At 50.3% G+C, this 23,507-nt stretch overlaps 1 protein-coding gene across 9 annotated transcripts in view; it reads right to left on the reverse strand.

The window, feature by feature from the left end:
- Positions 1-23,507, reverse strand: part of ttn.1 (titin, tandem duplicate 1) — a 182,652-nt gene that overhangs the window by 22,140 nt on the left and 137,005 nt on the right. For all 9 annotated transcript variants that reach the window (XM_080497609.1, XM_080497608.1, XM_080497611.1 and 6 more), the window contains 10 exons: positions 6,122-23,422; positions 5,747-6,043; positions 5,040-5,627; positions 4,663-4,965; positions 4,087-4,383; positions 3,713-4,000; positions 3,314-3,619; positions 2,772-3,074; positions 2,394-2,699; positions 540-2,303 (listed from right to left, as the gene is read on the reverse strand). In XM_080497609.1, coding sequence (XP_080353735.1) covers positions 540-2,303; positions 2,394-2,699; positions 2,772-3,074; positions 3,314-3,619; positions 3,713-4,000; positions 4,087-4,383; positions 4,663-4,965; positions 5,040-5,627; positions 5,747-6,043; positions 6,122-23,422 — 21,753 coding nt within the window. The remainder of the gene's footprint in view (positions 1-539; positions 2,304-2,393; positions 2,700-2,771; positions 3,075-3,313; positions 3,620-3,712; positions 4,001-4,086; positions 4,384-4,662; positions 4,966-5,039; positions 5,628-5,746; positions 6,044-6,121; positions 23,423-23,507) is intronic.

A 23,507-nucleotide genomic window follows, 5' to 3' on the forward strand; every position in this document is an offset into this window, starting at 1 on the left:
TTGGCGCAGTTTTGTGCATTTTTTTTTTCATTTTTAAGATTTTCTATTTAATTTGAGTAATTTTAGGTTTCATTGTATATTTTTCCATAATTTCTTGTGATTTTGCCCGATTTCGTTGCTATGCCTTTTATTAAAGCTCATTCAGCCAAGAGGTCAGAGTCCTTTTGAAAATACCGTTGGTGTGCAAATAAAATAAAAACATCAAATGTAATTTATTGGCTGCTTCAAGGAGCCAGTTGAGGTGCTAAAGAGCCTCCGGCTGCAGACTTCCACCCTCATCAGACTGAAGTTACCTTCAGAAATAAAACAAGAGCAGACTAAAAACGACTTGAGGGATGATTTACCCGCGGTGTTAGTAAATTCTGGAATGAGAGCAGCTGCACCGGGACGGTATTGATATGAAGTAGTTCAGGAAGAACTTCAACATGCATCAGACTTGTTGGTTTGGTTCAAGTTTTAGATTTGGTTCATTCTGAATTTGTTAAAACTTGCACTGGTTTGTTAAGTCAAGAAATTAAACTACCACTTTGAAGACTTACCGACGGGACTGACGGCCATCGTGGGTTTGCTCTCGTCACTCATTCGACTGAACCCAGAGTCGTTTTGGGCGTAGACCCTGAACGAGTACTCAAGGCCTTCGATGAGCTCCAGGATCCTGAAGTCAGTCTCCTTGATGATGAAGGTGTTCACCTTCTGCCACATGATGCTGTTCTTCTCCTTCTTCTCCACGTGGTAGCCCTGGATGGGTGTGCCGCCGTCGTAGATGGGTTTCTCCCACTGGATGGTCATGCCGTCGTTGGTGACGTTGTACACAACGGGTTTGCCCGGTGGGCCCGGAGGCCTGAACTGGTGCTTAGCGACCACCATCTGTGAGAGCAGAGGCTCACTGGCGCCGTAGCGGTTCTCAGCACACACTCTGAACTGGTACTGGTGGCCCTTGATTAGGTTGCAGATCTTGTACTGGGAACCCTGTACACTGGAGCATGCCATCTTCCAATCGTTTTGCAAGGCATCACGCTTCTCCACTGTGTAGCAGGTGATGTATCCGCCCCCATCGTCATTGGGCTCCTCCCAGGAGATCATGATGCTCTCGGCTCTCACTTCGTCCAGGTTGATCGGCCCCACAGGCTTCGACGGCGGTCCGAGGGTGATGATGTGGATGTGGAAGGACTTCCTGTTGACCTTGTTGTCCAGAGTCAGGGTGTACTTGCCCTCGTTCTCCTTGGTCACATTCTTAATCATCAGCGTTGCTTTGTTCTCGGTGGTCTTGAAGCGGATTTGGTCGCTCTCCTTCAGGGGCAGGCTGTCCTTCAGCCACAGGACTGCTGGTCGTGGTTTGCCTTTGTACGGCAGCTCAATGTGCACGTTGTGACCCAGGCGGGTTTTGAAGGTGTTGTTGGGATACTCAGACAGGTCTGCCTCAGGAGTGATGATGTAGTCGATGACTTTGATGGCCCCGGTCTCCACAAACTCTCCCTGTCCCTTCTCGTTCCGAGCAGCGACTCTGAAGAATACATCTGAGTGCTCCTTCAGCTTCTTCACCTCGAACTCACACTGTCGGCTGGTTCCTCCCAAAGACCACTCCTCGCCCTGCGCCTTCTTCTCGACCACGTAGTCAGAGATGATACTGCCACCGTCATAGTCCGGCTTCAGCCACTGCAGAGTCACGGAGGTCTTAGACGAGTCCTTCATCGAGATGTCCTTCACTGGTCCTGGAGTTTCCGTGGCTTTAATGGGATCCAGCGTCTCACATGGCTCACCCACACCATTTTCATTTTCCGCTAGCACACGGAAGAAGTAAGATGTCTTCTCTGACAGGTCTTCAATCGTGTAGGTTGTTTCAGTACACTTGCTTGTCACAGCAGAGTAGGACCTCTTGGAGGAATCCCTCTTCTCGATGACGTAGTTTGTGATCTCAGCACCACCGTCCAGGAGCGGCGGCTCCCAGCACAGGGTCACTTTCCCACGGGTCACATCCTTCAGGACCAGGTTCCTGCACAGCGCCGGGGTGTCCTGGACCTTCACGGAGAGGGTCAGCGTCTTTGCCTCTCCCACTCCATTCTCGATCTTCACCATGTACTTTCCAGTGTCCAGCCTTGTCACCTCACGCATCACGAGGACGGTGTTCGTGTCAGAGTGGTGGAACTCATATTTCGGGTCACGGTCGATGCATTCTTCGCCTTTGCTCCAGGAAGCCGTAGGGGCAGGTCGTCCTTTCAGAGGGACTGACAGCTCCACATCTTTGCCAGCCTTCACGGTGTAGTGGGTCCTCATGGCTACGTCAGAGTCGATCTGGGCCTCCTCTGTGGACACCAAGACATAGGATAGGGATTCAAGATTAAAACAAGGTCTGCACAGAACAAACATTTCACAGGTTTAAGTGTTTTGTTTACCAAGGATGTCTTTGGCCTGCACAGGTTCGGTCATTTCCAGAGGCTCTCCGCGACCAGAGCAGTTTACAGCAGAGACTCTGAAGAAATAGTTGACATTTGGTTTTAGGTCGTGAACCGTAAACTCTGAAGTCTTGACCTCTCCCTTGGAGGTGAGCATCGCCCACTCTTCTTCTCCTTCAACAAGCTTCTCCACCATGTAGCTGGTGACCTCGCTGCCTCCATCCCATTCGGGCTTGGACCAGCCCAACGTGATGGAGGTCTTGGTGGAGTCTACCACCTTCAGCTTGCATGGCTCATCTGGAGGATCTGCAGTTCAGACAAGTATCATTAGCTGGTGAACATTTATTTTCATTTCAGTGGGGAATTTGAGAGACTCACCGACTGGATCTGCAGCCTTGTAGAAGTCGGATGCGTCGGAGAATGGCCCCTCGCCGGCCTTGTTGATGGCACAAACACGGTACTGGTACTCATTTCCTTCGGTCAAGTGGTAGACTGTCTGCTTGATGTCGGCAATGGGATCTTTGTAAACTCGGATCCAGCGCAAACTCTTCTTGTCCCGCCTCTCGAGGTAGAAGCCGCTCACGGTGCTTCCTCCATCCACTCCCGGTTTGTCCCATTCCACCACCATGGTGGATTTGGTGATTATGTTGACCTCAGGAGTTCGAGGTTGGCCCGGAGTCACTTCAAAAACACACAGGAGACATTTTCAGTACACATTTAGTGCTTATGGTCCATCCATCCATCTCCTTTGCCACGTTACCCAGATCAGTGCCAGGTACTGGGGCCAATCCCAGCTAACTATGGAAAGTCAACAGGTTGCCAGTCCACCACAGGACAAACAGACACACTCAAACTACAGGGTCATCAATTAACCTCACATGCATCATCATATTATCCCTGCCCATGAGTTCAGAACCTACCAAAGGCATTCTTGGCGATGACGGGCTCAGACTCCAGCGCTTCACCTACTCCGTACTTGTTGACAGCCCTGACGCGGAACACGTACTCATTTCCGCGAACCAGCTTGTTGACGGAGACGTGTGTCTGCTCGTGTCGGTCTGACACCGTAGACCAGACCACTCGACTGGTCTCGCGCCTCTCGACGATGTAGTGGGTGACCTTGGAGCCGCCCTGGTCAACTTCGGGCACCGGCTCCCAGCTGAAGATGATTCGGTCGGCTGTGATGGAGTTGAAGTTGATGCTTCCTGCCGGAGGTCCTGGTTTGTCTGAAAGAAGGTCAGAATAAAGCCGAAGCATTAAAGATTGGCGCTAGATGGATATCTGAATGAAGTGAGTGAGTAAATATAGTTTGTGAATACCGAGGATTTCAATCCTGATGGTGGCAGAAGCGGATCCCAGAACGTTCCTGATCTTAATCTCATATGAGCCCGTGTCCAAGCGTGCCGTGTCCTTGATCAAGACGGCAGAAGAGTCGGTGGTACTCTCGATGGACAGAGTGGATGTCTGTACCAGCTCTTTCCCGTTCTTCAGCCACTCGATGCTCGGCAGAGGCTTTGCAATGATGCCGACTCTGAGCTTGATTGAAGTTCCGGCTTTGTACTGGACCACATCCAGGTAATCAGGAGGTAGATCGATGGCTGGGGCGCCTGCAGGACACAAGACCATTCAGACCAATCCGGCACAGAGGATGAGAAGCACGGACATAAACCTGTCGTAGATTTCAGGAACTTACCACAGGCGTCGACACACGTGACCGGACCGGCAATGAGTGATGGGTTGCTGACCGAGCCCACGGCGTTCTTGGCATATACTCTGAACTCGTAGGACTCATCCTGGGTCAGCCCAGACACAGTGAAACCCATCTCGATGATGTTTGTGAAGTTGGCCTTCACCCACCGACCACTTGCTGCTTCCCTCCTCTCCAGACTATAGCCGGTGATCTTACTGCCACCGTCGTACGGAGGCCTTTGCCACGACAGCGTCACAGAGTTCTTGGTGACTTCTGTGATTCGGACGTTTGCTGGAGGTTCTGTCAAAATGAAAAGGATCCCGGTGTAAACCGTCATCATGTTAAATACAGTCATCGAAATGTGAAAAGCCAGACTGAACAGTCCCCACAAAGAGCCTGAACCCCATACAGTCTGAACTCCAAAGAGCCTAAATCCCAAAGAGCCTGAACCCTAAAGAGTCTGAACCCCGATCACAGACAGAACTGACCTTGTTCAGGACCAAAACAGGTACAGAAAGACCTTAAACATCCCAGTGTGTCCACAGTTTCAGATTTAGACTTTAGAGATTATAAACTCACCACAAGCATCGATGGCCAGCACCTCCTCTGAGGTTTTGCTCATTTTTCCGATGCCAGCAGCATTTTCAGCAGCCACCTTGAACTCGTAGATGAGTCCTGGACAGATGTTGGTGACACGCCACTGGTTTCCGGTGATGGCTGTCTTATTGACCTTCTGCCAGAGGATGCTGCTCCTCTCCTTCATCTGCAGGTGATATCCGACAACAGGGTTCCCGCCATCGTTGACTGGCTCATTCCAGCAGATGGTCAAAGTCTCTCTGGACACAAAGCCGACCCAGGGCGTGGATGGAGGTCCAGGCATGGCTGTAACACAGAGCGTCACCGTCAGAAAGATTCAACAACTAAACAGAAGAAACAGGGAGGGCTGGCCAACTTACTGTAAGGAAGCTTGATCATGACAGGCTTGCTGTCGATGTGGTCGCTCATGCCGTAGCGGTTCACGGCCTTAACTCTGAACTGATACTCCTCGCCCTTGGTCAGCTTAGTCACCTTGATGGAGCTTCTGGCGATGTTGGTGGACACCTCGGCCCAGGTGGGAGTGCTGGTCTCACGCTTCAGAATCACATAATTGGTGACGGGACTGCCACCGTCGTACTCTGGAGGAGCCCATTTCAGACACACGGTGGTCTCTGCGACCTCTCCAATCACCACTGGACCCACAGGCGGTCCAGGTCGGTCCAGCACCACGAAAATGATGCCAATCTTTGTGGTTCCTCCTGTGTTAGAGGCAGTGAATTCATATTTCCCGGCATCGCTTGAGATGCTCTCGGTTAGCGTGACGATCAAACTGTCCGGAGTGACTTCTGCCAGTAATCTCTTGGATCCTTTGATGGCGACGTTATTCTTGGATACGGTGACCTTTGGCATGGGTCTCCCACTCAGCGGGATCTCAAAGGTCAAGTTGCTTCCTGTTTTCACATAAACTGTGTTCTTGGGGTAGTTGACCATGTCGAACTCTGGAGCCTCTGTGAAGGAAAAAACAGAGACATCAGTTATTATCATCAATATTATTATTATTATTAATAATAATTACTTACCAACTTATTAATAAACATGTACTCATGAGTAAACGTGGATATTGTACCTTGTATTTCTTTGACCAGAACAGGAACAATCATCTCTTTGGCTTCACTCAGTCCAGCATGGTTCTCGGCTCGGACCCGGAAGAAGTACTCGGCCCCCTCCCTCAGGTTCTTGATGGTGTGGGTCATGGCTCTGACGGTGGCACATTTCACCCACTTGGACTGTCCCTTCTCCACCGCATCAATTACATAACCTTTCACTCTGCTCCCGCCGTCGTACTCCGGTCTGGTCCAGGCCAGAGTGACGGTGTCTTTGGTGACGTTCGCCACCCCGAGTTTCATGGGTGGACTTGGCACCTCTGGAATCAAGGAGACATTGTGTTCAGACATTCAGTGGAGGCTGTGAGGATGTCTGGAAATAAAGTATTGGAAGTTACCTGTAATCTTGGTTCCGGCCTTGGCCTCTTGCGGCACTCCCACGCCATGTTCATTCTCTCCAATGATCCTGAAGTAATAGATGGCGCCCTCCTGAAGGTCCTCCACCCGGTACGTGAGCACGTGGCAGTTGCTGGTCACAGACACCCAGGCCTTCTTACTGGCCTCCCGCTTCTCCACATGGTAGGCCTTCACCGCATCGCCTCCATCGTTGTCTGGAGCCTCCCAGGTGAGTGTCGCTGAGTCTCTGGTCACTGCTGAGACTTTAACATTAACTGGCGGTCCAGGAGAGTCGAGCACCTTAACCACCACGGGCAGTGAAGCTTGTCCCAGCGGTGACTCGATGGTGACGCAGTACTCTCCAGAGTCGTACCGCGTGGACTTCTCTAAAGTCAGAGATGTGCTGGTTTCTGTGGACTCGATGGTTCCTCTGACCTTCAGGTCTACACCCTCTTTGGTCCACATGGCCGAAGGCGCTGGGTTTCCACTGAAAGGCACATTGAGGGTAAACGCGGTGCCGTGCTTCACGATTAGCACTTTGCGCATTTCACTGTCGATGTCAAACGACGGCTCTGCTGTTCTGTCCATGGCGGCTCCACTGTCTGAATACTGGCTACGTGCACTGCTGCCCACTTTGTTTATGGCCTTTACACAGAATTCGTACTCTGCATCTGTCTTCAGTCCACTAATGGTGAACTCCAAGCTTTTGGTAAGAGGGACAGCCTCCACCCATCTAGCTAACTCTTCAGGTGACTCGAGTACGTCTTCTTCCTCTTCCTCCTCATATGCTTCCTCGTCTTCCTCCACCGCTGGTTTTGGGATGTAGTCTCTGTACTCCACACTGTATCCAAGTATGGGAGCTCCACCGTCATCTGTGGGTGGTTTCCAGACAATCAACACGGTGTCTTTGGTTGAGTTGATGATCTTTGGTTTTGTTGGACGAGAAGGAACAACCAGTGGGTCGACCGGTCTGAACGTAGCAGATGGTTCACTGACGGGACCCGCGCCCGCAGCATTTTCAGCGTACACTCTGAAGTCGTATTCACAGCCTTTGCGTAGTTTGGTGACGATCGCAGTGCATTTCAGGATTAGGTCTCTGTTCACACGAACCCATCGCATGCCTGTCTTTTCACGTCGCTCAATCACATATCCAGTGATGGGATTACCTCCGTCACTGGCTGGCTTACACCAGGTGAGGGTCATCGAGTCTCCAGTAATAGTAGTAACATCCACACTAGCTGGAGCAGTAGGAATCGTGTATGGATCTGTCACCTTCACTGCTTCGCTCTCCAGAGGCTCACCCTGGCCATGCTTGCTGACAGCCAAAACTCTGAATATGTACTCATTGCCCTTCAGAAGGCCAGTGACTTTGTAGAAGGTTTTAGTGATGTCACCCTTCACAAGAGTCCAAGCCAATCGACTGGTGTCGCGCTTCTCCACAACATAATGCGTGATTTTTGCACCACCTATCTCCTGCGGTGGACCCCATGACAGAGTGCAGGCGTCAGCTGTGAGGCCAGTGATCTGGAGAGGTCCTGCAGAGGGTCCAGGCTTATCGATCACAACACAATTCACTGGCATGTTAACTGTACCACCGATGTTCTGCAGGGTCAGCACATACTGTCCGGAGTCTTTCCTGATGCAATCTTTCACAATGACACAGGTGCTGGTTTCTGTTGTAACAATCTGGATTCTGGCTCGCAGCTCGATCTCTTTGCCGTCTTTGGTCCAGGACACAACAGGCGCAGGGCGTCCAGACAGGTCAGCATTTATCTTTAACATCTCTCCTGCTTTTACGTAAACTGCTTCTCTGAACTTCACGTCCATCATGATACGTGGTGGATCCACGTTGTCTGTCACAGTGATGGGGCCTGTGTTTTCTGAAGGAATGCTAAACAATCCAGCTGCATTCTTTGCGATGATTCGGAAGTCGTAGCGGCTGTTCTCGGTCAGTCCTGTCACATCGTAATGAGTCTCAGGAACGTTGGTGAAATTGCACCTTGTCCAGCGTCCTTCAGGAAGATCTCTGCTTTCAATGATGTAGCCAGAAACTTTGGCTCCACCATCATACTCTGGTTTATCCCAAGATAAGGAGACAGATGATCTGGTGATGGCGGTGACCATCGGCGTGCCTGGAGAATCACATGGATCTCTGGCTGCCACAGCCTCGCAGGCCTTGCTACATTTACCAATACCTGCAATGTTCTCAGCATACACCCGGTATTCATACATCATACCCTCTTCAATTCCACTGACTTTATATTCAGTGTCTTTGATCATGCCCCTGTTCATCTTTGTCCACAAGATGCTGGAGCGTTCCTTTCTCTCAATATGGTAGCCCAGAACTGGACTTCCGCCGTCGCTCACCGGTTCATTCCAGGTCACCAACATGTACGATTTGGTGGCATGTTTAACTATCGGTGTGGAAGGAGGCCCGGGTTGTTTGAAGTTGTACTGAGCTGTGATTCCAGGTGAATCCAGATAGGTGCTCTTGCCGTACCGGTTTACTGCGTAGATACGGAATTGGTACTCTGCTCCGTGTGTCAGTCGTCCAGCTTTGAAAGATGTCCTGGCAACATTACTTGCCACCATCTGCCATTCCTGAGTGTTGGTGTCTCTCTTCTCCACAATATAGTTGCTGATGCAGCAGCCACCATCATATTCCGGTGGAGACCAGGATAGCGTGATGCTATCTGAGGTAACTGCATCTACCTTGATTTCTTTAGGTGCACCTGGTTTGTCAAGAACGACAACTCCAATGTCAACAGTGATGGATCCTCCAGAGTTGGCCAGCGTCACCTCGTACTTCCCAACGTGTTCTCTTTTTGCCTCTTTGATAATGACATTGGAGGCAGTGGCAGTGTTCTTGATGGTTACTGATGACGTTTGCTTCAGGGGAAGACTGTCTTTCTTCCAGGACACAACAGGCTTTGGCCTGCCTCTTATTGGAACCGAAAGTGTCAGATCATCTCCAGCCTTGACACTGTAGGTGGTGAACAGCAAATGAGTTGATGGTTCTATTGCCACATCTTTTGCAACCACAGGCAGACCAAGATCCTTTGGCTCACTCTTTCCCTTTTCATTAATAGCAATAACTCTGAATAAATAGGCTTCATTGGGAGTTAGATTTTGGATAGTTGCCTCCGTCACCTTGACTGTGCAGGCAGTGCCCCATTTATCTCCAGTCTTGGGCTTGAATTCCACATTGTAGCACATGACTTTGCTGCCACCATCATGAGCAGGCTTTTGCCAGGCCAGAGACACGCTGGTCTTCGTCAGGTCAACCAGGGTAACCTTGCTTGGAGGCAGAGGAACCTCAGAGATTTTGATTTCTTTGGTCTCTGCCATCTGTCCTTGGCCATATTCATTGACAGCACAAACTCTGAAGTAGAACATTCCCCCTTCAGGCATTTCTTCAATCTTAAATGAGTTTGCAGTGCAGTTGCTGGTGACAGTGGTATAGACCTTCCTGACAGACTCTCTCTTTTCTACAATGTAGTTCGTGATTTTAGCACCACCGTCTGTGAGTGGTGAGTCCCAGGCCAGAGTCACTGAGTCCTTCTTGAGTTCCTTTATCTTGAGATTTTGAGGGGCACTTGGAGTATCCAAAATTCTTACGGCAACGACTGCAGATTTTGTGCCACTGCTGTTCTCCAGTGTCAGTGAATATTTGCCACTGTCAAATCGGTTAACATTGTCAATCACGAGCATGGTGTAGGAGCTGGTACTGTCGATGGCTGCTCGTTCTGTGAGGGTACCCTCAACCTTCTCCCACTTCACGGCAGGCTCTGGGCGTCCTCTGATGGTGACAAACAGGCGCAGACTTCCACCGGCTCGGACAGACACTACTTTTCTGAGGTCGGCGTCAAGCTCAATCTCTGGTGCCTCCGACCTGTCGGATGTGACCACTGTGCCGTGAATGTTGGCAGCCTCACCTATGCCCTCTGAATTAATGGCACAGACACGGAACTGGTACTCTACACCTTCCTTCAGATCTATGACAGTGATTTTGGTAGCTTGAATGCCAGTGGGAGGGGTGCACATGCTCCACTCTTTTTCAACCGGCATGTCTATTGCTGGGGCTACTTCTGCCTCCTCCGTGGACTCGGGCATGGGGGTGTACTCCCTCATCTCAACAATGTAACCCTTGACGTAGGCGCCACCATCAAAGTCAGGTTTGCCCCAAGACAGCGACACAGAGGACTTTGAGTAGTCCGTTACCTTTGGATGGTGTGGAGGTCCTGGGGGTGTGGGGGCATCACATGCTCTGTAGAACAGGGACAGCTCACTGAGGTCTCCCATTCCAGCCTCATTCTCAGCTGAAACTCTGAACTCGTAGAAGTGATCTGTCATCAGACCCGTGACCTTGTAGAAATTATCTGTCAGCTTCTGTCTGTTGCATTTTGTCCACCTCACACTGTCTTTATCACGTTTTTCAAGATGATAGCCTTCAATTTGTGCTCCGCCAGTGTGTTCTGGAGCACTCCAAGACAAAACCATAGAGTCCTTTGTGATCTGACTAGCTTCTGGAGTTCCAGGAGCACTTGGTGGTTTGTAAGGATTACGTGCTACGATCGGGTCACTTTCAAGGAATTCACCGACACCGAACTTGTTGACTGCTCTGACCCGGAATATGTACTCGTCTCCAGGAAGCAAGCTTTTCACTTTATGGAACAAACCCTTGATATCTGATGCAACAATTGTCCAGGACAATCTGCTCGTTTCTCTCTTCTCCAGGATATAGTGCTTGATAGTGGCTCCACCATCCAGCGCCGGCTCTGACCAGGCCAAGACGCAACGGTCGGCCATGATCCCAGTGACCTTCATGGGGCCAGTGGGTGGGCCTGGTTTATCCAGGACTTTAACAGTGATGGGGAATGCTTTTGTGCCACCCAGATTCTTGAGGACGAGGTCATAGTGACCACTATCCAGCTTTGTCACATCCTTGATGGTCATGGAAGTACGTTTCTCTGTACTTCTCACTTCGATACGTAAGGCTTTGTCCATTTCTTTGCCTTCTTTGAGCCAGACAATGTCAGGAATGGGTTTTCCATAAATGTCTGCATCCATTAGCAGATTTTCTCCAGCGTTCACTACGATAACATCCTTGTATTTCGGATCCATTGAAGCTCTTGGTGGTTCAATTTCATCGGTAGCAGTGATAGGTCCTGAACTGTCTGAAGGCTCACTGAAGACTCCGGCAGCATTTCTCGCAATGACTCTGAACTCATATTGTTCATTCTCTGTCAGACCGGTGATGGTGTACTCAGTCTCAATGATGTTGGTGAAGTTGGCTCTTACCCAGCGCCCATCGGGGGAAGCAAGATCTTTCCTCTCCACAATATAACCATTCACTTTGCTTCCACCGTCGTACTGGGGTTTGGTCCACTGGATCTTGATCTGGTTCTTGGTAATGGACACAGCTTCTGGGGCACCAGGAGGATCACACGGGTCACGTGCAACAAAGGACTCAGACACTTTACTGCATCTACCAATACCAACAATGTTTTCAGCATAAACTCTGAACTCGTAGCCGATACCCTCCTCGAGGTTACAGATCTTGAACTGAGTATCAGCAATAAGAGTCTTGTTGAGTTTGTTCCAGAGAATGCTGCTTCTCTCCTTACTCTCCAGATGATAACCGATAACTGAGCTCCCACCATCGTTAACTGGCTCATTCCACTCAATGATCATCATTTCTTTGGTTGCAGACTGGACATGTGGCGTTCCTGGAGGCCCTGGTGGTTTGTAAGGATACTGCACCACAATGGACTTGGAGTCCAGAGATGTACCTTTTCCATATCTGTTTTCGGCAATAATCCTGAATTGGTACTCTGCACCAGTCTTCAGCTTGGTGACCTTGAAAGCAGTTCTAGCCAGTTGTGTGGTGACCGTCTGCCATGTGGTGGTGGTGGTGTCTCTCTTTTCCACAATGTAATTTTTCACTTGGCATCCACCAGTGTACTCTGGCGGCTCCCAGGACAGGTGAACAAACGTGTTGCTCACTTCAACAACTTTTATGGGCCCAGTTGGTGGACCAGGCTTGTCGAGGATGATGACAGTCACGTCCTCGGTGACTGTACCAACAGAATTTGTGGCAGTGATGGAATATTTGCCAAAGTCCTCCTTGCAAGCTTCGGTGATCTGAATTCCTGTAGTCATTGCAGTGTTGACCACATTGACTCTGGATGTCACTTTCATGGTCTGACCATCCCTGGTCCAGCTGATTCTGGGTTTGGGCCGACCGACCACCTGGAACTCCAGTTTCAGGTCTTTTCCCGCCAGTACACTGTAAGTATTGAACTGACTCTTGATACTTGGTTCTATGGTCATGTCACTGGCAACAACAGGTGCAGCCAGCGCCTTTGGCTCACTCTTTCCCTTCTCATTGTATGCAATAATGCGGAACAAGTACTCAGCTCCCGCCGTGAGGCCTGTGACGGTACCTTCACATGTCTTTGTGTTTGTCGCAACTCCCCACTTGTCTGATCCCTTTGGCTGCATCTCGATGAGATAGCCAGCAATCCTGCTGCCTCCATCATGCTCTGGTTTCTCCCAAGACAGAGTAGCACTGGCCTTCGTCACGTCTGTGAGGAAGATTATTCCAACAGGCAGTGGCACCTCAGAGGCTTTTGAAGCAGTCTTTGTTTCAACAGCCTGGCCAACTCCATATTCATTCTCAGCCATAACTCTGAAGTAGTACATTGCACCTTCAACGAGGTTCTCTACCTTGAAGGTGGTCTTGCTGCATTTTGTGGACACATTTGCAAATGCCTTCCTGGTGGATTCACGTTTATCAATGACATAGTTTTTAATTTTTGATCCTCCATCAATCAGTGGGGCGTCCCACATGAGAGTGACAGAGTCCTTTCTGACTTCTTTGACCACAAGGTTCTGCGGGGCTCCGGGTGTATCGAGAACTTTCACAGAGACAAACTCAGAGACGGTACCACTACTGTTGGTGAGTGTGAGGGTGTATTTTCCAGAATCGTTGCGGTCGCATGAGTCAATGGACAGCTGAGTGTAGTGTAGAGTTTTCTCGACAACTGCTTTCTCGGGCAGGGCACCTTCATCCTTGTTCCACTGGATCTCGGGAGTCGGCCTTCCCTTGAAGGGAATGTGGATTCGAACAGACCCACCAGCTTTCAGAACAATACCCTTCCTGAGCTCAGAGTCCAGGTGGATCTCGGGTGGCTCTACTCGTTCTTCGGGTTTGGCCGTTCCAGAAAGAACTGCTGGCTCGCCGACTCCCAGTTTGTTCAGGGCACACACCTGGAGCTTGTACTCTTGGCCCTCGGTAAGTTTAGAAATTTCATATTTGTTGACACGCAGGCCAGTTGGGGGGGTAACCATGGTCCACTGGTCCTCCTCAGCCTTGCACACTTCAACAATGTATCCCTGAATTGTGCTGCCGCCATCAGACAGGGGTTTTCCCCACGACACGGTAATCGAGTTCTTTGTGGAGTCGATCACATTCACATATGCGGGCGCTCCAGGTTTGTACTTGGGATCACTTGCCTTATAGTATGAACTTGGGAGACTGGGCTCTCCCACCGCAACCGCATTCTCTGCAGACACTCTGAACTCGTACTCATGTCCAGTGGTCAGGCCCGTGACTCTGAAGGAGAGGTCAGTGACCTTCTGCCTGTTGCATCGCGTCCATTTGATTCCACTTCTATCCTTCTTTTCAATGATGTAGTTGGAAATTTCACTGCCGCCCTCGGTCTCAGGAGCAGACCAGGTGAGAGTCATGCCGTCGTGGGTAATATTCGACACATCCTCAATGTGAGGCGATCCAGGAGGAAGGAATGGTGTCTTCATGATGACTCCGTCTGATTCCAGCGGTTCACTGACACCGTAGCTGTTCACAGCCATGACTCTGAACATGTACTCATTTCCTTCAAGCAGTTTAGTGACTTTGTAGCAGGTGGTGCTACAGCTGCTGGAAACAACTGTCCAGGCCAGGCGGCTTGTCTCTCGTCTCTCGATCAGATAGTGTGTAATGGGACTACCGCCGTCATGTTGAGGGGCGTGCCATGCCAGTGTGCACCGATCTTCAGCCACTCCAGTGACATGAAGTGGTCCTTCACATTGGCTGGGTCTATCCAGGACTACAACCTTGAATGGGACCGTTTCACTGCCAGCGTCATTCGTCAGCTGAAGGGTGTATGTGCCACCGTCAACCCTGACACAGTCCTTAATAACAACCAGTGCATGAGTCTCAGTGTTTCTGATTTGAAGACGTAGGGTGTTCTCCAGTGGTTTTTCATCCTTGAACCACTGGATTACCGGCAGAGGTTTGCCACGGACATCAGCATTGAGCTTGAAAGTCTCACCAGCATTGATGATGATGGTCTTAGTGAAGGCGGGATCGATGGAGAATTTTGGAGCCTCGATTTTATCACTTGCAGTGATTGGTCCACTGTTGTACGATGGTTTGCTCACGGTACCAACGGCGTTTTTAGCAATGACCCTGAAGTCATACTGTGCGTTTTCAGTCAGACCAGTGATGGTGAATTGCGTCTCAATCACGTTAGTGAAGTTGGCCCTCACCCATCGGCCCTCTGGTAGGTCACGCTTCTCTACGGTGTAGCCAGTGATGTTACTGCCACCATCATACTCTGGCTTAGTCCACTGGATAACAATGCTATCTTTTGTCACATGGATGGCCTCTGGCAAGCCTGGAGGATCACATGGGTCACGGGCAACACAGCCCTCTGAAATCTTACTACACCTTCCAATGCCGACAATATTCTCAGCACAAACCCTGTATTCATACTCGATACCCTCTTCCAGTGGGTAACTCTTAAACTTGGGCTCATGGATAAGAGTCTTGTTAATCTTCACCCAGAGGATGCTGTTCCTTTCTTTCCTTTCCAAATGGTACCCGAGAACAGGGCTGCCTCCATCAGAGACGGGTTCATGCCACTCGACAATCTGGTGGTCCCTGGACAAAGAGGAGATGAACGGAGTGCCTGGTGGCCCAGGCTCCCGGTACGGGTACTGGGCCACCACAGAGGATGAGTCCAGACCGTGACTCTTGCCATATCGGTTCTGTGCAATGATTCTGAACTGATACTCTGCGCCAGTCTTCAGCCGAGGTACTTTGATGCTGGTTCGTGCACAGTTGATGGTAACATTTTCCCACGTTGTTGTGGTGGTGTCTCTCTTCTGCACAATGTAGTTTGAGATTTGGCATCCGCCATTGTGCTTTGGAACCCCCCATGAAATAGTGACACTTTGTGTTGTGACTTCATCGAATTTCACGGGGCCGGATGGCGGGCCCGGCTTATCGAGCACGATGACTTCGACTGTAGTGTCTTTCTTTCCAACGGAGTTGGAAACATTAATGCTGTACATGCCGCCATCATCACCTGCTGCTTCCTTAATGCTCAGTGTTGTGTGTGTTGGCGTATTGTGTATATTAACTCTGGTGGTGAACTTCAGAGGAGCTCCATCTTTGGACCACGTGACTGTTGGTTTGGGTCGTCCAAAGATAGGGATTTCTATGTTTGTGTCTTTTCCCACGTGGACGCTGTAGGTACTGAAGGCTGGACGCACATCAGGCTCAAACACTAAATCCTTCGTCATCACTGGCCCTGCGAGGACTTTGGGGTCACTCTTCCCCTTATCGTTGATCGCTGTGATTCTGAACAGATACTCCTCTCCTGGGTTTAGATTGGACATCGTGGCCTCCATAGTCTTGAATGAATTAACATTATTCCATTTCTCCTGACCCTTCAGCTGCACCTCCAGCAGATACTGAATCACTCTGCTTCCACCGTCGTACTCGGGCTTCTCCCAGGCCAAAGAGATGCTTGTTTTGGTTTGATCTGTAACAATCAGATTCTTTGGAGACTGGGGAACTTCTGAGACCTTAAGCGGGTCGACAGTTGCGGCAGGCAGACCCACACCATGAGTGTTCTCGGCATACACTCTGAAGTAGTAGCTACAGCCCTCCTGAAGAGGCTCAATCTTCCAAGAGAGAGCATGGCAGTTTGTCACGACAGCTGCGTATGTTTTGCGCGTGCTTTCTCTCTTTTCAACAACATAGTTCTTGATTTTGGACCCACCATCCAAGAGAGGAGGTTCCCATTGAAGAGTCACCGACTGGTTTGTGATTTCTTTGACTTTAAGATTAACGGGCGCACTCGGAGTGTCAAGAACACGAACAAGAACAAACGCAGACTTGGTTCCACTAGAGTTTTCTACAGTGATTGTGTACTTGCCGCTGTCATTTCTGCTCATCTTATCAATCACGAGGGATGTGTAACTGCTGGTAGTCTCTAGCTGAGCAGTCTCCCTCAGGGCGGCTTCATCTTTGTCCCACTTGATGGACGGAGTGGGCCGTCCTTTGATGGGGATGAAGAGTCTCAGGGAAGTGCCAGCTTTGATGGTCACAATCTTTCTCAGTTCTGGGTCAATGTCCAGGTCGGGCTCCTCCGCCCTGTCTCTGGCCACAACAGCTCCCGAGACATCAGCATGCTCCCCAACTCCAACTTTGTTGATAGCACACACTCTGAACTTGTATGCCTGGTTTTCCTTAAGGTTTGGAACCTCAAACTTGGTCTTCTTGATGCCTGTTGGCGGTGTGCACATCGTCCATTCCTCAGCTGGTGCTTCTGCAACCGGTGTCTCTGTGTCTAGGACTTCTGCTGGCTCTGTGGTGACGCAGCACTCCACAATGTATCCCTGAATCCCACAGCCTCCGTCACAGCCCGGCTTGCCCCACGACAGGAACACCGATGACTTTGTTGTGTCTGTAACTCTGGGATTATGTGGTGGACCTGGCCTGAAGATGGGATCCAGAGCTTTGTAGTAGACCGTTGCAGAGCTGGGCTCACTAATGCCAACAGCATTTTCAGCTGCAACTCTGAACTCATAGCTGTGGCTTTCCAGCAATCCAGTGATCTTGAAAGTCAAATCAGTGACTGTCTTTCTGTTGCATCGTGTCCATCTCACTCCCTCTTTGTCATGCTTCTCAATGATGTATCCAGTGATAGGACTGCCTCCATCTTCAGAAGGAGCCTCCCATGTCAGCACCATTGAATCCTTCTTAATGTGTGAAACCTCCAGGCTCCTGGGGGATCCAGGTACCATGTATGGGTCTTTGATCATGACAGCATCAGACTCCAGTGGAGCACTGGTTCCAAATTGGTTCACAGCCCGAACTCTGAAGATGTACTCATTTCCCTCTAGGAGTTTTGTGACCTTGAGACAAATATTTTCCACTTTTGGGTCGATGACTGTCCAGACCAATCTGCTTGTCTCCCTCCTTTCAACAACATAGTGAGAGATCTTGCTGCCACCATCTTGTATCGGGGGTTTCCACGCCAGACAGCATCGATCTTTAGTAATTCCTGTCACAACAAAAGGCCCCTGTGGTTCTCCAGGTTTATCCAAAACGACCACGTTGATGTGTGTAGCCTTTTCTCCTCCGGGGTTTCTCAGCAGCAGAGTGTACTGACCCCCATCTGAAAGTTTTGCCTCTTTGACGGAAATGAAGGCTTTTGTGGGTGTGTTCTTGATCTCCCTTTGGATGGTGTTGCCCAGTTCCTGCTCCCCCTTCATCCAGTGAATAGAGGGCAGCGGTTTGCCATGGACATCTGCATCAATCTTAAAGTGTTCTCCAGCATTGACCACCACGTTCTGAGTGTACTGAGGGTCGATGCTGAGGCGTGGCGGCTCAATCTCGTCCTTGGCGGTGATGGGGCCGGAGCTGTAAGACGGCAGGCTGAACACGCCAGCAGCGTTTCTCGCGATCACACGGAATTCGTACTGGTTGTCCTGCACAAGTCCTGTGGCGATGTACTCTGTCTCGATGACATTTGTGAAATTAGCCTTCAGCCAGCGACCTTCGGGAAGCTCCTTCTTTTCCACAACGTAGCCGGTGACCTTTGCACCACCATCATACTCAGGCTTAGTCCAAACAATCGTCACAGAGTCTTTGGTGATATTTATTGCCTCTGGGGTACCAGGAGGATCACAAGGATCCCTGGCAATAACTCCCTCAGAAACTTTACTGACTTTGCCAATTCCAACTATGTTTTCAGCATAAACTCTGTATTCATACTCCATGCCTTGCTCAAGACCACTGCTCTTGAAAGTCTGGTCAGTAATCAATGACTTGTTGAGTTTGACCCACAGAATGCTGTTCCTCTCTTTACGTTCAAGATGGTAACCCAAGATGGTGCTTCCACCATCGTTCACCGGTTCATTCCAAGCCACCACCATACTGTCCTTGGTGCAGACCGCAATCGACGGTGTTCCTGGGGGTCCTGGGAGCTTGTACGGGTACTGGGCCAAGATACACTCGGACACGAGAGATGGGCCTTTTCCGTATCTGTTTTCTGCTGTGATTCTGAACTGATACTCAGAGCCGGCCTTCAGTCGGCCAGCTTTGATCTTGGTGCGAGCCAGGTTGTAAGATACGACCAGCCACTCAGTCGTGGAAGTGTCCCTCTTTTCCACAATGTAGTTCTTGATGGTGCAGCCGCCATCGTATTCAGGTGGATTCCAGGAAACAGTGACACTGTCAGAAGTCACCTCCTCTACTTTTACTGGACCACCTGGCTGGCCAGGTTTGTCGAGGACAACGATTCCGATATCAGCCGTCGTCTCTCCTGCCGTGTTGCTGAGGGTGATAATGTAGCGTCCAACATCGTCCTTTGTGGCCTCTTTAATGTTAAGGTTCAACATCGTATCTGTTGCAGTGAAGTTGACCCTGGTGGTCCTCTTCAGTGGCTGACCGTCCTTGACCCAGGAAACAGCCGCTTTGGGACGAGCGACATACGGAACATTCACCGTCAAGTCTTCGCCTGCCAACACACTAAAGGTGTTGAACAGCATCTTGGCAACAGGCGCAATGACAAGGTCTTTGACGATAACTGGGACGCCGATTTGGCGAGGGTCACTTGTTCCCTTCTCATTTCTAGCAGAGACGCGGAACATGTATTCTTCCCCTGCGTTCAGTCCGCTGATGGTGGCTTCAGTTTCCTTGACAATCACAGCCTGGCTCCACTTATCGACACCTTTAGGCTGGATCTCAACGACGTAGCAGCCCACTCTGCTGCCACCGTCGTGCTCCGGCTTTTCCCAAGAGAGCGTGACACTGTTCTTGGTGACGTCCTTCAGGGTAATCTTCCCGGGTGGCTGAGGTTTCTCAGACACTTTGACGGACTCACCAGTTTCAATCGGCAGCCCAATGCCGTATTCATTCTCAGCAAGGACTCTGAAGTAATAGTTGCATCCTTCTAGCAGCTGGTCCACTGTGAAGGTGGTTTGATGACAGTTAGCATTAACAGTAGCATACGCTTTCCTTGTAGACTCGCGCTTTTCAACAACATAGTTCTTAATTTTGACTCCTCCATCATTCACAGGCGGATCCCACACCAGAGCAACAGCTTCATTCGTCACTGCAGTGATCTTCAGGTTCTGCGGGGCGCTGGGTGTGTCCAGCACTCTGACCTGGACAGTCGCAGTCTTGGAGCCGGAGCTGTTTTCAATTGTTAGATTGTATTTTCCACTGTCGAATCTGTTGAGGTTTTCAATCACCAGTAATGTGTATGATGACGTGCTGTCAATAGTTGCCCTCTCAACAGGCTCCCCGTCTCCTTTGGTCCATTTGGCCTGAGGACTTGGTCGTCCTTTGATGGGAACAAAGAGTCTGAGTGAACAACAGGCCCTGAGACTGATTACTTTCCGGAGTTCCAGGTCCAGGTCCATCTCGGGTGGGATTAGGCGGTCCTCTGCCTTAGCATTGTCTAGAACAGATGCAGCCTCTCCAATTCCTTCGCCATTGATGGCTGAGATGTTGATCTTGTACTCCTGGTTCTCCTTCAGATTAATGATGGTAAATGAAGTTGCTAGCAAACCCTCCTTCGGGGTCACGATAGTCCACTCCTCCTCCTCTGTTTTTTCAGATGGGATGCACGTCTCCACAATGTAGCCGGTGATTTCAGAACCACCGTCATATACAGGTCTGTTCCAGGCCACAGTGATGGAGGACTTTGTAGTGTCCAGGATTCTGGGGTTGCATGGAGCACCTGGTTTGAACAGTCCATCAGTGGCCTTGTAGAACGGACTGGAAACACTCGGCACGCTGACACCTGCAATGTTTTCTGCAATAACTCTGAATTTATATTCATGTCCATCGTGCAGACCTGTAGCTTTGAACTGTAGCTCTTTCACCTTCCTCTTGTTGCACTTGAGCCATCGGAGACCAGCTTTGTCTTTTCTCTCAATGTGGTAGTTGGTGATGGGGGTTCCTCCGTCACTCTTTGGTGCTTGCCACATTAATACCATTGAATCTCTGGTGATGGCAGTGACCTGCGGGCTCTCTGGAGGGTCTGGGATTGTGTATGGATTGTCTGCAATCGTGGGCTCTGATTCGATAGCCTCACCTACTCCATATTTGTTAACTGCCATTACTCTGAAGATGTATTCATTTCCTTTGAGGAGCTTGGTCACTTTGTGTTCTGTGACTTGTAGGTCCGAAACCACATTGGTCCACACCAGTCTGCTCGATTCGCGCTTCTCTATCACGTAGCCTTCAATTTTGGCACCACCGTCATCTGCAGGCGGCATCCAAGCAAGAACACAGTTGTCAGCGGTGACGTCCGACACTTTGAGGGGTCCACCTGGAGGTCCAGGCCTGTCTAGAACTTTAACGTTGAAGATGTGCTTTGCAAAGCCTCCCACATTTGTGGCAGTCAAAACAAACTCTCCGCCGTCTGATCTGACAGACTCCTTGTTTGTTAAAGTGGTCGTCAGTTCAGTGAACTTGATGTCAAGCTTCAACGTGTTCTCAACCTCTTTTCCATTCTTTGTCCAAACCATTGCCGGCGTTGGTTGTCCAGCTATATCAGCATCCAGCTTGAAGGACTCTCCTGCCTTCAGGAGAACCACATCCTTGTAGATGGCGTCGACCATGATACGCGGCTCAACGATGTCGTCTTTGCAGGTGATTTGGTCTGAGGGGTCGGAGGGGATGCTCACGGCCCCTGCCGAGTTTCTAGCAATGATGCGGAACTCGTAGACGGTGTCCTGAGTCAGACCGCTAACGGTGAACGTCGTCTCTATGATGTTGGTGAAGTTGGCTCTCATCCAGCGGCCAGCGGGCAGCTCTCTCTTCTCCACAATGTAGCCTGTGATCTTGAAGCCACCGTCATACTCTGGCTTCGTCCACTGGATGGTGATTACGTTCTTGTTGACAAAGATCGGCTCAGGCTGACCCGGTGGGTCGATGGGGTCCAACGCAAGTATTGCCTCTGAGGATTTACTGGGTTTCCCCACTCCGGCCATGTTTTCAGCTGAGACACGGAATTCATAGGCAACTCCATCTTCAAGCCCAGATGATTTAAAGATGTTTCCCTTCACGATACTCTTGTTGATCTTGTACCACATGATGCTGCTCCTCTCCTTCCTCTCAACATGGTAGCCAATCACTTCATTTCCACCGTCAGACACAGGCTCGTTCCAGCCAATCGTTATTGAGTCCTTGGTGAAAGCCACGACGTTGGGAGTTCCAGGAGGTCCAGGTACTTTGAATGGATATGCAGCCACGACTGATTCTGAGGTGATGGGTGGTCCGACGCCATATCTGTTCTTCGCCTTGACTCTGAACTGGTACTCTGATCCGGTGGTTAACCGGATGGCTTTGTAGACAGTGCGGATGATGTTGGTCGACAGCTCATTCCACGTTTGGGAGGTTGTATCTCTCATTTCAACCACATAGTTGTTGATGGGAACACCACCGTCGTTCTCGGGAGGCTCCCACGAAAACACACAGTATGTGCGAGATATCTCCACGATGTTCACCGGTCCTTTAGGTGGACCGGGTACATCATGCACTCTAACGATGATGCTATCCGTCACAGAGCCGACGATGTTCTTTGCCGTCATGGTGTACCTGCCGCTGTCTGCTCGGTTGCACTCACTGATAGTGAAAATGACAGTTGCGGGTGTTGTTTCCACGTTGGTTCTCTGTGTGAGCTTCAGGGCGGCGCCGTCTTTCTGCCAGGACACCGTTGGCCTGGGACGACCCATGACCGGGATTTCAACCTTAATGTCATCTCCTGCTCTGGCAATGATTGTCTTGTGACAGATGCCACGCAGGTCAAACTCAGGCAGGGAGGTGGAGTCCCTGACCACGATTGGTTTGCTCTCACGTGGAAGACTTCTACCCGACTGGTTGACGGCCATCACACGGAAGACATACTCTTCATTCTCATTGAGGTTCTTTACTGAGAAATCCATGGTCTTCACTGTGGTTACGTGGGCCCACTGGTCGGTTCCCTTCTTCTGGGCTTCCAGGACGTATCCCGTGATTCTACTTCCACCGTCGTGCTTGGGTTTGGTCCACGCCAGGTTGACTGAGGTTTTCGTGATGTCGGTAGGAATGATGCTGTCTGGAGGAGTCGGGGCCTGGGATGCACGGACAGCATCAGTAGTTTCCACAGCTTCACCGATGCCATACTCGTTCTCAGCAGACACTCTGAAATAATACTCGCAGCCTTCGCCCAGCTCACCAATTCTGACCGATGTAGTCGGACATTTTGTCACAGCGGTAGCAAAGGCTTTGCGTGTCGATTCTCTCTTCTCGATGATGTAGTTTGTGATCTTCGCGCCACCGTCGATCAGAGGCATCTCCCACTGCAGTGTGATGCTCTCCTTGTCGATCTTGATAGGTTTCAAGTTCAGTGGAGGTCCAGGTGAATCCAGGACTCTCACATGAATGTCAGCGGTCTTCTTCCCGGCAGAGTTTTCCAGAGTAAGCTCGTATTTGCCTGCGTCTATCCGTGAACTCTCAGGTATGATCAGCATTGTGAACGATTCTGTGCTGTCGATAACAGCGCGTGGCACTGGGCCACCTTCCTTGGTCCAGGTGACCGTCGGTGTTGGGCGGCCCTTTATCGGTACGAACAGGCGAATGGAGCAGCCGGCTCTGATAACCAGGGTTCTTCTCAGCTCAAGGTCCAACTCCAAACCTGGTTCAGCTGCATGCTCCACAATCTCCACCAGCTCTTTGGTCTCGGCGGGTTCGCCGGCGCCCTTTTTATTCACTGCACTGATTCTGAAGTGGTACTTTGCGCCGTTTTCCAGCTCAGGGACGACAAACTCTGTGATCCTCAGTGGAGACAAAGGTGTGTCCTTCACCCACTCCTCCGTGCCTTCCTTCTTGTGCTCAATCAAATATCCTGTCACCTGCAGACCACCGTTGTCGAGAGGCTTGCCCCAGTTCAGCGTTGCGGTGGTCTTTGTTGTGTCTGTTACTCTAGGATTGACCGGAGGTCCGGGTGGATCTGTGAGACAACAAAAAGGCAACTCGATGAGTTAAATAAGCCTTGTAAGAATTAATTCGGACAAAAGTCTGGATGTGAGAAGATG

Source organism: Blennius ocellaris (assembly GCF_963422515.1).
Source record: "Blennius ocellaris genome assembly, chromosome: 6".
NCBI lineage: Eukaryota > Metazoa > Chordata > Actinopteri > Blenniiformes > Blenniidae > Blennius > Blennius ocellaris.